Below are 12,343 nucleotides of genomic sequence, written 5' to 3'. Positions count from 1 at the left end.
ACATGAGGAGGAAACAGCAGGAGCTGTGTGAGGCTACTAAAGGCAGTGCTATAACATTTTTCTGTCATCATTTTATTATAGATTAAGTGCAAGAGTTGTTAGGTGTGGATAATTAAATTATAGTTTATTGCAATAGCAAGTTGTGCCTTGTTCTCAGATAGACAGCAAGTGGAGAGTGATATATGAAATGATGGGATGGAAGGAAGAAGAGAAGCAAAGAGTGAATCACAGGCAGAGCCTAAATTATTTCTCACAGTTTTTTGTTGCCTTATGGTTCCAAGCGCTGTCACCAATCTTTGCATTTAGTTATTATCTCATGACACTTGTTTAATCAGCTACCATCTCTCCTGTGGACTTTTTAATGTCTACAGTCTCAGATCAACACAGCCCTGCCCTTCCCATATTAGATTCTTGATGAATGTGTGTTGTTGTTATTCAGCCTGGCTCAATGTGCCCCTTTTTAACTTTGAGCACCCGCCCCTTTAAACCTCTCTGCACGGCCCTGAATAAAAATATATTAACGTCTTAATAACGTAAGAGCAGCCCAATCTTGTTAAACACTCTAAAAATCTGCTTATTGGCTCTAGTTGAGCAGGATATCATTGGTCGATTGAGCTGTTTTAAATATGCTAGAGAAACAAACTTTGACTTGAGTTTTTCAATTCAGATATGTTGTGACATCCAAATGTTAAAAACTTATTTTTATTCTGGGACTACAGGAATCATTTTATAATTTTAAAACAAGCCTCTCTATCCTCTCATTTAACCCACAGAACAAAGATCACAGCAGGATATCTGTTTTGGGAAACGGCCTGCATTTGTATAGCGCTTTACTTGGACCCCAAAGCGCTTTACACAACATTCAGTCACATTCACACACTGGTGATGGCAACCTACATTGTAGCCACAGCTGCTCTGGGGCGCACTGACAGACAGACTGACACTGGCGCCACCAGTAGGCAAACATGGGATTAGTATTTTAGGATATTTGGCATGCAGCCTGGGATCGAACCGCCGACCTTCTGATTAGTGGCTGACATGCTCTGCCACCTGAGCTACAGCCAGAAATACTCCACTTATTCCCCTGAATCAGTGCTTTCTCCATCAATTCTTCAGATACTAACATGAACACTGACTTTTGCTGTTTTGCTTCCACCACAATAAAAAATAAATAAATCACACTTCATGCACAGCTCTCTCTCTCTCTTTCTGTGTACTTCAAGAACAGTTTCCTGTCTCAAATCTCTGTTTTCTGCATTATTCATTTGCTTATTACCCACCAGTGTACCGTTGTTTACAGTGCTGTCAGCCGCTGTCTTTTTCCTTTCTTTTTTGTCACTTAAATGACCTTGGACAAGAACACCTAATTTCTGTTGTGCAATACTAAAGAAATTTAAAATTATAAAAATTATGCAAAATTGCAGAATATTGCAGAATATTTTTAAGGTTATCTGCTATAAAAAGCCAGACCAGAAAAATCTCCATGTTTTTCTGTGTTTTATTCTCAGTTACTTTCACACAAAAGGCATCTGCTGTGATGTTCACAATTCTGATGAAGTCTCACATGATCATTTAGAAATGAATATTGTCTATCTGGACTGTCACCCCCCCCCCCCCCCCAAAAAAAAGTGCACATGTAAAACTGCGTGTTAAGCGATGCGGTTGAAAAATTTAAGTGCACCGGTGCAACCATGACAAAAAGTTAGTCTACAGCCCTGATAAATAATGTAGTTTTAATTTTTGCGTGTAGTTTTTAACTTCTATTTTAGCTTTCTTTTGATCTAGTTTCAGTTGTGATTTCAGTTTTAGTGAACTACAGTAACTTTTGTGTGTTTTGTAACACTTCTTCCTGTTGGAGAGGAGCCAACAGTTTGTGGCGCAGTTTTTTTTTTTAAGACCGACATGTTGAATCTGCATCTAACACAAATTTATACAAAATATTCATTTACAAAGTCCGCTCTCCGTCTCCTGCTGTTCCTGTGAATATAAACAGGAGTGTCTCCAGTCGAGCTCAGAACACATTCTGTGTGTTTTGTCTGATCACACAGTAACAGAAAATGGCGGACACGCTCGGCCTCGTCGGAAAACATTACACACTGACTTTAAAGGAGAGACCGGAAATAAAAACACACACAGTTTGTTGCATGAAGAAATCAAACATGAGATGAACAAACAGTAAAGTTCTTGAAGACAAACTGTTAAAGGAGGAAACAAAGCAAACTTACAGTTTCTTCAAATACACCAACAACAAGGTCCACTCCTCAGCTGGGCTGTATCCCAATCCAGCAACAGTGACGCACGTATCAAGCTCACCTAGCGATACCTGTGTCGGTGCGTGCGTCGCGTTAAGAAAAAGTCACGTGATCGATACAGCTGCTGTATCGCTCATTGCCAACGCGCCAAACTGTGTTTAAAAGGTACCGCATCCGCCAACGGAATGAGTCGCCACCAAAAAAAACCCCCACAAAATTACTCTCGCAAAGATTTAAAATAAATAAATAAATAAATAAATAAATACACATCTCTCCATAACAAAATGGAGCCCGAAAGAAAAAGAAATGTTTCTGCTGTGTGGGATCATTTTGATCTTTTAACTGCAAATAAGGTAATAGTTTGTCTGTCTTTGTTTCAGTGTAATCTATCAGAATAGAAACAAAAAACAGCAATGTGACTTGCAGTGTAAATTACTTATTTCATTTTATGCAGGTTAAATGTCGCATCTGTTCTGCGGAGCTTTCTTACACAAACAGCCTGGTGGCTGGGCCTGCTGGCTGATGGTGGAGCCTGGTTGTGGCCTGCTGGCTGGGCCTGCTAGCTGATGGTGGAGCCAGGCTGGGCCTGCTGGCTGATGATGGTGGAGCAACACTCCTGTATTTTAATTTCTCTCAGCTCAGTTGTCTCAGTTGTGAACTTGTCTCAGTGCCGAGTGTCAAGTGGCTGCGATTCACACCAACACTTCTTTCTTTCTTCTCCAGCTACTCGCAAAAGTGAAGCCATTCCTCTGATTTGGCCATCTGAACATGCTACCTAAATAAAACCATGCAGGAAGTATGTTTTAATAGTGTGATTTGGCCATCTGAACGTCCTACCTATACGACGGAGCCATTAACAGTGAGGTAGCAGTGAAAACTAAGGTCTCTAATCAGAAGTACCTGACTCCGTGGTATAATTCTCAAACACGTACCCTAAAGCAGATGACTCGTAAGCTGGAGAGGAAATGGCGTGTCACAAATCTAGAGGATCATCATTTAGCCTGGAGAAATAGTTTGCTGCTTTATAAGAAAGCCCTCCGCAAAGCCAGAACATCTTACTATTCATCACTGATTGGAGAAAATAAGAACAACCCCAGGTTTCTCTTCAGCACTGTAGCCAGGCTGACAAAAAGTCAGAGCTCTTTTGAGCCAACCATCCCTTTAACGTTAACTAGTAATGACTTCATGAACTTCTTCACAAATAACATTTTTATCATTAGAGAAAAAATTACCAGTAATCATCCCACAGATGTAATATTATCTACAGCTACTCTTAGTACCATTGATGTTAAGTTAGACTCTTTTTCTCCAATTGATCTTTCTGAGTTAACTTCAATAATTACTTCCTCCAAACCATCAACGTGTCTTTTAGACCCCATTCCTACAAAACTGCTCAAAGAAGTCCTGCCATTAATTAATTCTTCGATCTTAAATATGATCAGCCTATCTCTAATGATCGGCGATGTACCACAGGCCTTCAAGCTGGCTGTAGTTAAACCTTTACTCAAAAAGCCATCTCTAGACCCAGCAGTCTTAGCTAATTATAGGCCAATCTCCAACCTTCCTTTTATTTCAAAAATCCTTGAAAGAGTAGTTGTCAAACAGCTAACAGATCATCTGCAGAGGAATGGTTTATTTGAAGAGTTTCAGTCAGGTTTCAGAGCTCATCACAGCACAGAAACAGCTTTAGTGAAGGTTACAAATGATCTTCTTATGGCCTCTGACAGTGGACTCATCTCTGTGCTTGTCCTGCTAGACCTTAGCGCAGCATTCGATACTGTTGACCATAATATCCTATTAGAGCAATTAGAACATGCTGTAGGTATTACAGGTACTGCACTGCAGTGGTTTGTATCATATCTATCTAATAGACTCCAGTTTGTGCATGTAAATGGAGAGTCCTCTTCACACACTGAGGTTAATTATGGAGTTCCACAGGGTTCAGTGCTAGGACCAATTCTGTTTACATTATACATGTTTGGCACTGATCACCACCTGCACTCATGTATATATCTTTCTACGTGGCACTCTAATTCTTATTCTCATGTATATATCTCATTTATATCTCATGCACATATCTTTCTACGTAGCACTTTTAATTCTTATTCCTACTTTTATTTTTTCATGTCTATTTAAGTGCTATTTATGACACTATGTTTGCACTGAAGCACCGCAGCAATTTCCTAATGTTGTAAACCTGCTCAACATTTGGCAATAAACCCCTTTCTGATTCTGATTCTGATTCTGACATGCTTCCCTTAGGCAGTATCATTAGAAGACATAGCATACATTTTCACTGCTATGCTGATGACACCCAGCTCTATCTGTCCATGAAGCCAGATAACACACACCAATTAGTTAAACTGCAGGAATGTCTTAAAGACATAAAGACCTGGATGGCCGCTAACTTTCTGCTTCTTAATTCAGATCAAACTGAGGTTATTGTACTCGGCCCTGAAAATCTTAGAAATATGGTATCTAAACAGATTCTTACCCTGGATGGCATTACCTTGGCCTCCAATAACGCTGTGAGGAACCTTGGAGTCAGTTTTGACCAGGACATGTCCTTCAACGCACATATTAAACAAATATGTAAGACTGCTTTCTTCCATTTGCGCAACATCTCTAAAATTAGAAATATCCTGTCTCAGAGTGACGCTGAAAAACTAGTTCATGCATTTATTACTTCCAGGCTGGACTACTGTAATTCATTATTATCAGGATGTCCAAAAAACTCACTGAAAAGCCTTCAGCTAATCCAAAATGCTGCAGCAAGAGTCCTGACAGGGACTAGAAAGAGAGAACATATTTCTCCTGTTTTGGCTTCCCTTCATTGGCTTCCTGTTAAACCCAGAATTGAATTCAAAATCCTGCTCCTCACATACAAGGTCTTAAATAATCAGGCCCCATCTTATCTTAATGACCTTGTAGTACCATATCACCCTATTAGAGCACTTCGCTCTCGCTCTGCAGGCCTACTTGTTGTTCCTAGAGTATTAAAAAGTAGAATGGGAGGCAGAGCCTTCAGTTTTCAGGCCCCTCTTCTGTGGAACCAGCTTCCAGTTTGGATTCAGGAGACAGACACTATCTCTACTTTTAAGATCAGGCTTAAAACTTTCCTTTTTGCTAAAGCATATAGTTAGGGCTGGCCCAGGTGACCCTGAATCCTCCCTTAGTTATGCTCCAATAGACGTAGGCTGCCGGGGATTCCCATGATGCATTGAGTTTTTCCTTTCCAGTCACCTTTCTCACTCACTATGTATTAACAGACCTCTCTGCATTGAATCATATCTGTTATTAACCTCTGTCTCTCTTCCACAGCATGTCTTTATCCTGTCTTCCTTCTCTCACCCCAACCGGTCGCAGCAGATGGCCCCGCCCCTCCCTGAGCCTGGTTCTGCCAGAGGTTTCTTCCTGTTAAAAGGGAGTTTTTCCTTCCCACTGTCGCCAAAGTGCTTGCTCATAGGGGGTCATATGATTGTTGGGTTTTTCTCTGTATCTATGAAGCGCCTTGAGGCGACTTTTGTTGTGATTTGGCGCTATATAAATAAAATTGAATTGAATTGAATTGAATTTTAGACAAGACCATAAATTTACGCTACGGTAGGATGTTTTGACAAGGTAGGACGTTTTGTCAGAACACCGGACAGTGTGCGCACCGCGGATGACGTCAGTGCGCACACTGTGTCTGAGGAGGATGTGCGGAGGTGCTTCAGGAAGGTGACCAAAGCTACTGGTCCGGACGGGATTCCTGGCCGAGTCCTTAAGTCATGCGCGGCTCAGCTGGCTGGAGTGTTTACACACATCTTCAACCTTTCCCTCTCTCTGTCTGTAGTCCCAGCCTGCTTCAAAATGGCCACCATCGTCCCTGTACCCAAATCCTCCACCATCTCCTCATTAAACGACTGGCGACCTTTAGCCCTGACCCCCATCGTAAGCAAATGCTTCGAGAAGCTTGTCAGGGACTTCGTCTGCTCTGCACTACCCGACTCACTGGACCCTCTACAGTTTGCATACCGCCACAACAGGTCCACCGATGATGCCATAGCCCCGACACTACATACTGCCGTCTCACACCTGGAGAAGAGAGACACGTATGTGAGAATGCTGTTTGTAGATTACAGCTCAGCATTCAATACCATCGTTCCCTCGAAGCTGGACAGGAAACTGCAGGATCTAGGACTGAGCAGCTCCCTCTGCAGCTGGATCCTTAGCTTCCTGTCTGACAGTCGCCAAGTGGTCAGACTGGGCAGCATCACCTCATCCCCCATCACACTGAACACTGGTGCTCCACAGGGGTGTGTACTGAGCCCTCTCCTGTACTCACTCTACACCTATGACTGCACGGCCACTAACAACTCCAACATCATTGTGAATTTTGCGGACGACACTACAGTGGTGGGTCTTATCACCAACGGTGATGAGACGGCTTACAGGGAGGAGGTCAGCGCCCTGACCCACTGGTGTCAAGACAACCATCTCACCCTCAACGTCGCAAAGACAAAGGAGTTGATAGTGGACTTCCGGAGGTGCAGAGAAGTACACACCCCCATCACCATCAGCGGCGCTGCTGTGGAGAGAGTGAGCAGCTTCCGGTTCCTTGGAGTACATCTGGCTGAGGATCTTACGTGGTCAGTACACATAAACAAAACAATGAAGAAGGCACAACAGCGCCTCTTCTTTCTCAGGAGACTGAAAAGATTCGGCATGAGCCCCCGCATCCTCAGGACCTTCTATCACTGTGCCATTGAGAGCATCCTCACTGGATGCATCACCACCTGGTACGGCAACAGCACCGCTTACAACCGCAAAGCTCTCCAGAGAGTAGTGCGGTGCTCTGAACGGATAATTGGAGGTGAGCTTCCCTCCCTCCAAGACATCTACAGGAAGCGCTGCCTGAGGAAAGCGGGGAGGATCATCAAGGACTCCAGTCACCCCAGCCATAAACTGTTCAGACTGCTTCCATCAGGAAGGAGGTTCTGCAGCATCCGGTCCCGTACCAGCAGACTGAGAGACAGCTTCTTCCACCAGGCCATCAGACTGCTGAACACGTCATAGACACCTCAGCTTCACTACTGGAACTTCAACATTATGCACTCCACACTGTATATAAATGCCACTTGTTTTGCACATGTCTCAACCAACTCTGTATATTTTATATATTTTATTTTATTGTTTACTCTATTTAATTTGTAAAATATGTGTATACACACACACACGTAGAAAAACATTTAGTATACACATCCAGTAATGCATATACTATTATATATTGTACATATATTTATTAGTCTCAGATTTAGCCATTCTTATATTTTGCTTGTTTTATGTTATTGTATTTTGCACAACTCTGTTGCTTGTGAAGCTCGCACACAAGAATTTCACTCACATGTACTGTACCAGTGTCCCTGCACATGTGATGTGACAATAAAAGTGATTTGATTTGAAAACAAAAATGTCAAGAACTATTGCTATTCTCTCTAAAACAAATGATGTCTTAAATAAGAAATCATTATACATGCTTTGTGGAATAGTTATGACAGTGATTTAAAAAGGTGCAGTTCATTTCCCTCATTTAAAAAAATATATAAATAAAAAATGAAGAAGAGTAATAATGACAATATTGAAACTCGTGGTTTTTTGGCTTAGATTATTGTTATAAAATTTATGAAATGCATTTACTTATCTAAGATGGAAAGTGTTTTTTTTCTTATTTTGTTCCAAGCCTTATGTAAATGAGCCGTTTGCTGAACAGGCATTGATCTTTTGTTCAAAGGGTTGGCATAACAAGCATGTGCTTTCGCCAATACCTTTTGATTAGCCTTATATCATGTTTTTTTTCCTCTGTATTAACTGAGAGATTTGAATGCTCATCAATAAACAACTATATATCAAAAATGTTTTGAAAAGAACTATGATAAGGCATATAAAGGCTTTAGAGCAGGGGTGTCAAACTCAAATACACAGTGGGCCAAAATTCAAAACTGGAACAAAGTCGTGGGCTAACATTAATATTTATTGAAATATATTTATTCCTCCAGATATAAGAATGAATCTTTCCTTATGGACTCAAACATGTTTTGCTGAAACACTGAATATGGAACAAGCAAAGCTTAATACTAAACTAATATACACACACACACACACACACACACACACACACACACACACACACACACACACACACACACACACACACACACACACACACAATAATACCATCTCAGGCCCTCCAAGGTTTGGAGGCCTATCTCCCCCTACCACCACTTCCCCTGCCAGTGGCGGACTCCCTCAGACATCGGTGCGTTGGTGGTTCTTTGTGTCCGGGGATGGGCGTCCAGGTACACACCGGCTCACTCCTTGGCGGCCGCTTATCGGGGCCTGGAGCCTGGGGCTCGCTCGGGCCACTTCGGAGGTGGGGTGCCCCCGGCCTCTCGGCCTGGGGCTCGGTCACTCAGGCGCAGCTGGCTGCCGGCGGAGCTCACGGGCGCGTCACTGCAACTCCCCCTGGCTTCTGCTCCGCGGCTGCTGAGTGAGCCCTCATCTGGGACTCTCCTCAGCTCTTTCCGGGACAGTGGCGCAGCTGCCCCTCTGTTGGTCTTCCTTGGTCTCTTGTGTTCTGGGGGCCTCTGGATGTCTGGAGTTTTGATCTCCTCCACACCTGCTTCACGCCCTGGAGGACGGGGCTGTGGCCCCCCCACACCCTCTAGCAGATTATTACATGAAGGAACCTTTTAAAAAAACAAAAAACAAGCGCGTCCATGCTCACAGGTGTACACACGGGTGATCACACCCACAAACTACACCCTTTTTGGCTCCTACCTCAAAGCACACTGTGTTCTGTTGATCTTATGTGCTGCACAATAATGTTTAACATTTAGTATTTACTGTCATATTCCCATATATCATTGTGATGTTGTTTATTCTATTACTCTTGCTCTCTTCTGCTTGCTTTCTTTTTTCTTTCTCAGCAGGTGATCCAGGTGATTGATATATGCATTTTTTTTTCTCTGCCCGTTCTGTTGGATTTTGTCTTTTGCCCTTCTCCCCCGTCCCTCTTCTCAGCTGTTTCTCTTTCCCTCTTTCTTTCTCCCCTTCTTTCCCCCAGTCAAGTCTGTCCCGTATTCAGTAAGTGAAAATAAAATAAACAATAAAAGGTGAATCAAATGGACCATTACAGCAAGGCTGGGATGGTCAGTTTGGTAAAGTAAATCCGTTGGGCATCTTTCTTTGCCTTTAGACAACAATTCTGATGCAAAAGAGCCAAACGGGACAGGCCAAAAAAAAAAAAAAAAAAAAAAAAAAAATAATACCAGTAGGCCAGCTCTAATAGTAATTTGGTATGGCTTCGCGGGCCAAATCTAATTAGGCTGCGGGCCAGAGTTTGACACTTGTGCTTTAGAGCAACATATATGTACAACAAATGCAATGTCTATTTCAGGGAAGCCCCTGCATATTTCAGCAGGACAATACAAAACCACATACTGCATCTATTACAACAGCATGGCTTCATCGGAGGAGAGTCCAGGTGCTGAACTGGTCAGTCTGCAGTCCAGATCTTCACCTATTTGGCGCATCATTAAAAGAAAAATATGTCAAACATGGCAGCAAACTGTTCAGCAGCCGGAAACCTGGAAACCAGGCAAAATAAATGGGACTTAATTCCAACACCAAAACTCCAGAAACACCAATGCTACACCAAGTTCCTGTTTATTTATATAGCACTTTTTAAAAAACAAAACAAAACAACAAGTGTTGACCAAAGGACGGCTGAATAAAATATTGGCTCTTATGATTTGAAAGTCTTAGTTTTCATTTTGTTCAAATTTAAAGAACATCCCAACTTTTCTGGAATTATGTATGTACCTTGCATTTTGGTATCCCTGATTAGTCCCAACCAGCTGTTCAATATTTCCTTAATTATCCTTTTTGTAAATAAAGCTTTGGGTCCCCTTTGTCACCTGTCATGTCTGTCACTGTCTGGTAACCTTCTCTCATGTGTTCCTGCCTGGTTTGTGGCTTGTTGGAATATTTTACAGTTGTGAACTTGGCATTAAAAAGACACACCTTGTATTATTCCTGGCTGCCTTGCAGTCCTTTTCCTGTAACTAAAAAACAAAAAACATTCAGATCCTTAAAAAATATAATGTCTGCTCTTTAAAAAAAAACAAAGTTACAGTCCTGCAATGACTGTATTGCGTCTATTTTTAATATTATAATTTAATTTAAATATAATATACAATAAAAATTGTCACTTTGTAGTTTTTTCTAAGCATTTGAACTTTCAAAAACTAAAATTAAATATCCTGTATCATAACTACAGTTTTAAAAAATCAAACCTGTGAAAATGAGCTGTAAATTCAGAGTGATGATGGTTTTTCATGTGTAGTCTCTGACTAACGTCATTAGAAGGGGCGGGGCTCCAGCTGGGTATTCCCGAGATGACGCTAACGTCTCTGCGTGTTTCCTTCTTTCTATGGCTCCTCCTTCCTGGACTTGGTGTTTGTGAATGATGCTGGTGGCCGTTTCCATGTGAAGGTAACGTTAGCAGTTTGTAATGTTTTCCTTGCAGCTTAGTTCCAGCACAAATCTGCCGCTCAATAGTAACGGATTCACAGCTGGACCATTTAATGTGTGAGACTGACTCAGACTGATGATCTCTAGCATAGCGATGGCGGCTGACTGCAGTAAGGAGACCTGTGACAAATGGTCTGACTTTAGCCTGGCTGGTAGCTCAGCACCGTGTAAAATGCAGAGAGGCGTCATACATGACATTCTTTATGTTTACAGCTGGTGCGGAACGTTGGACCAAGTCTAATCTCAACACAGAAGTTCATACTTCCCTAATTCTAGTTCTTACAAGTTCGCTCGGGAGTGCAGACTTCCGAGGACACGACGCGGTAGTTCAGCAGTAAAGGCAGTGTACGGGATGGCGTCACAGCTAAGCTCAGCTCCAGTGTTTTTGTTACCATCTCCCGTTAATTCCAATGATTAATATTTATGATGGAATTTGTTCATGATATGCCCAATTACTCGAGTTCTTTAAAAAAAAATATTAGTAAAAAAGTATTTTCAAGTGTTTTAGCAAAATGCGTGGGTATCAAAGTACCATCATTGTGAATTCATTCAGAAAGATTGCATGGACTGATTTGATTAAGAGGACATTAAAAACTGTAAAGAATTGAACACTACTATACTGAAATAAACATGGAACAATCAATAACTGTAGCAATTGCTGTAAAGGATGCCTCCCTGTCTTTAATAATTTCTTCTAACATGGCGGGATCTGTATGATCTGTTTCACAGTGTTTAACTAACCTCGTACAGTTAAGCAGCAAGAGTCACTACATGACTGAAACACAAACTTCATCTTTCTGAATAAAAAAAATTCACATCTATACACAGGGCTGAATGATAAAAGCTGTGTTTCAGATGGATGTTAGTCCAACACATCAGACACGACCTCTGCAGCTCTCATGTGCACATGAATGATTTGTGTTTCCTCTGCAGGTAGAAAGTGTGTGTGAGCTGAGCAGCATGGATCAGTGTGAGGACAGAGAGGAGGGAGTCCCTCCCTCTAAAAGCACTCTGTGTGGGGAACATGAGAGCCAGACCAAAGCTCAGAGGTGAGATGACCATCTCTAACTGTCCATGACTCTTCTCCATGTCACAGCTCAGCACTCACATCACTGCTCCATCATTATTCACAGGAACCAGCCTGGACCTCCACCCAGCTCTGTGTCCTTACAGAGTGACCGGTCTGCAGACCGTCCCATTGATTTTAAAAGCCAGCAGTTGTCTGCTGCAGAGAGGTGAGCTGTTAGTAACATTTGATTTCTCTGATGTCAGTTTGATTTAAATAAACTTCTTGATGTTGTTTCCTGGTCAAAGGAAGTCACTGAGTGAGGAGTTCCTTTATTCTGTAAAACATGTCCAACATGTACATTTAAACTCCTGCTGCTCACAGTAGGACCATCAATAGTCCTGCACACTGTAAATGACTGTGTTTACTTCTAGGTGGCGCTCTGTTCTCACACTGCCAACACTAGTTTGGAGTTCCCTTCTGCTCATGCTCATCCTGAAAACCTGTTTCT

General features: G+C 42.1%; 3 protein-coding genes across 8 annotated transcripts in view; 1 reads left to right on the top strand and 2 right to left on the bottom strand.

Annotated features, from left to right (window-relative positions):
* The window catches only part of LOC146672998 (protein NLRC3-like), an 85,234-nt gene extending 82,873 nt beyond the window's left edge, over positions 1-2,361 (bottom strand). For all 3 annotated transcript variants that reach the window (XR_014910384.1, XR_014910385.1, XM_085401425.1), the window contains exon 1: positions 2,226-2,361. The gene's annotated coding sequence lies outside the window, so the exon portion shown is untranslated. The remainder of the gene's footprint in view (positions 1-2,225) is intronic.
* The window catches only part of LOC146672997 (protein NLRC3-like), a 151,130-nt gene that overhangs the window by 84,793 nt on the left and 53,994 nt on the right, over positions 1-12,343 (bottom strand). The gene's annotated exons all lie outside the window — the stretch shown is intronic.
* Positions 10,649-12,343, top strand: part of LOC146672994 (NLR family CARD domain-containing protein 3-like) — a 172,171-nt gene continuing 170,476 nt past the window's right edge. For all 3 annotated transcript variants that reach the window (XM_085401412.1, XM_085401413.1, XM_085401411.1), the window contains exons 1-3: positions 10,649-10,787; positions 11,760-11,875; positions 11,960-12,061. In XM_085401412.1, coding sequence (XP_085257538.1) covers positions 11,787-11,875; positions 11,960-12,061 — 191 coding nt within the window. In that variant the 5' untranslated portion in view covers positions 10,649-10,787; positions 11,760-11,786. The remainder of the gene's footprint in view (positions 10,788-11,759; positions 11,876-11,959; positions 12,062-12,343) is intronic.

Source organism: Rhamphochromis longiceps, linkage group LG3, assembly GCF_057381845.1.
Source record: "Rhamphochromis longiceps isolate RC_006_pf linkage group LG3, R_longiceps_female_GT1.1, whole genome shotgun sequence".
Taxonomy (NCBI): domain Eukaryota; kingdom Metazoa; phylum Chordata; class Actinopteri; order Cichliformes; family Cichlidae; genus Rhamphochromis; species Rhamphochromis longiceps.
Note: the sequence above shows the minus strand (reverse complement) of the source record. Positions and strands in the feature narration are given on the sequence as shown.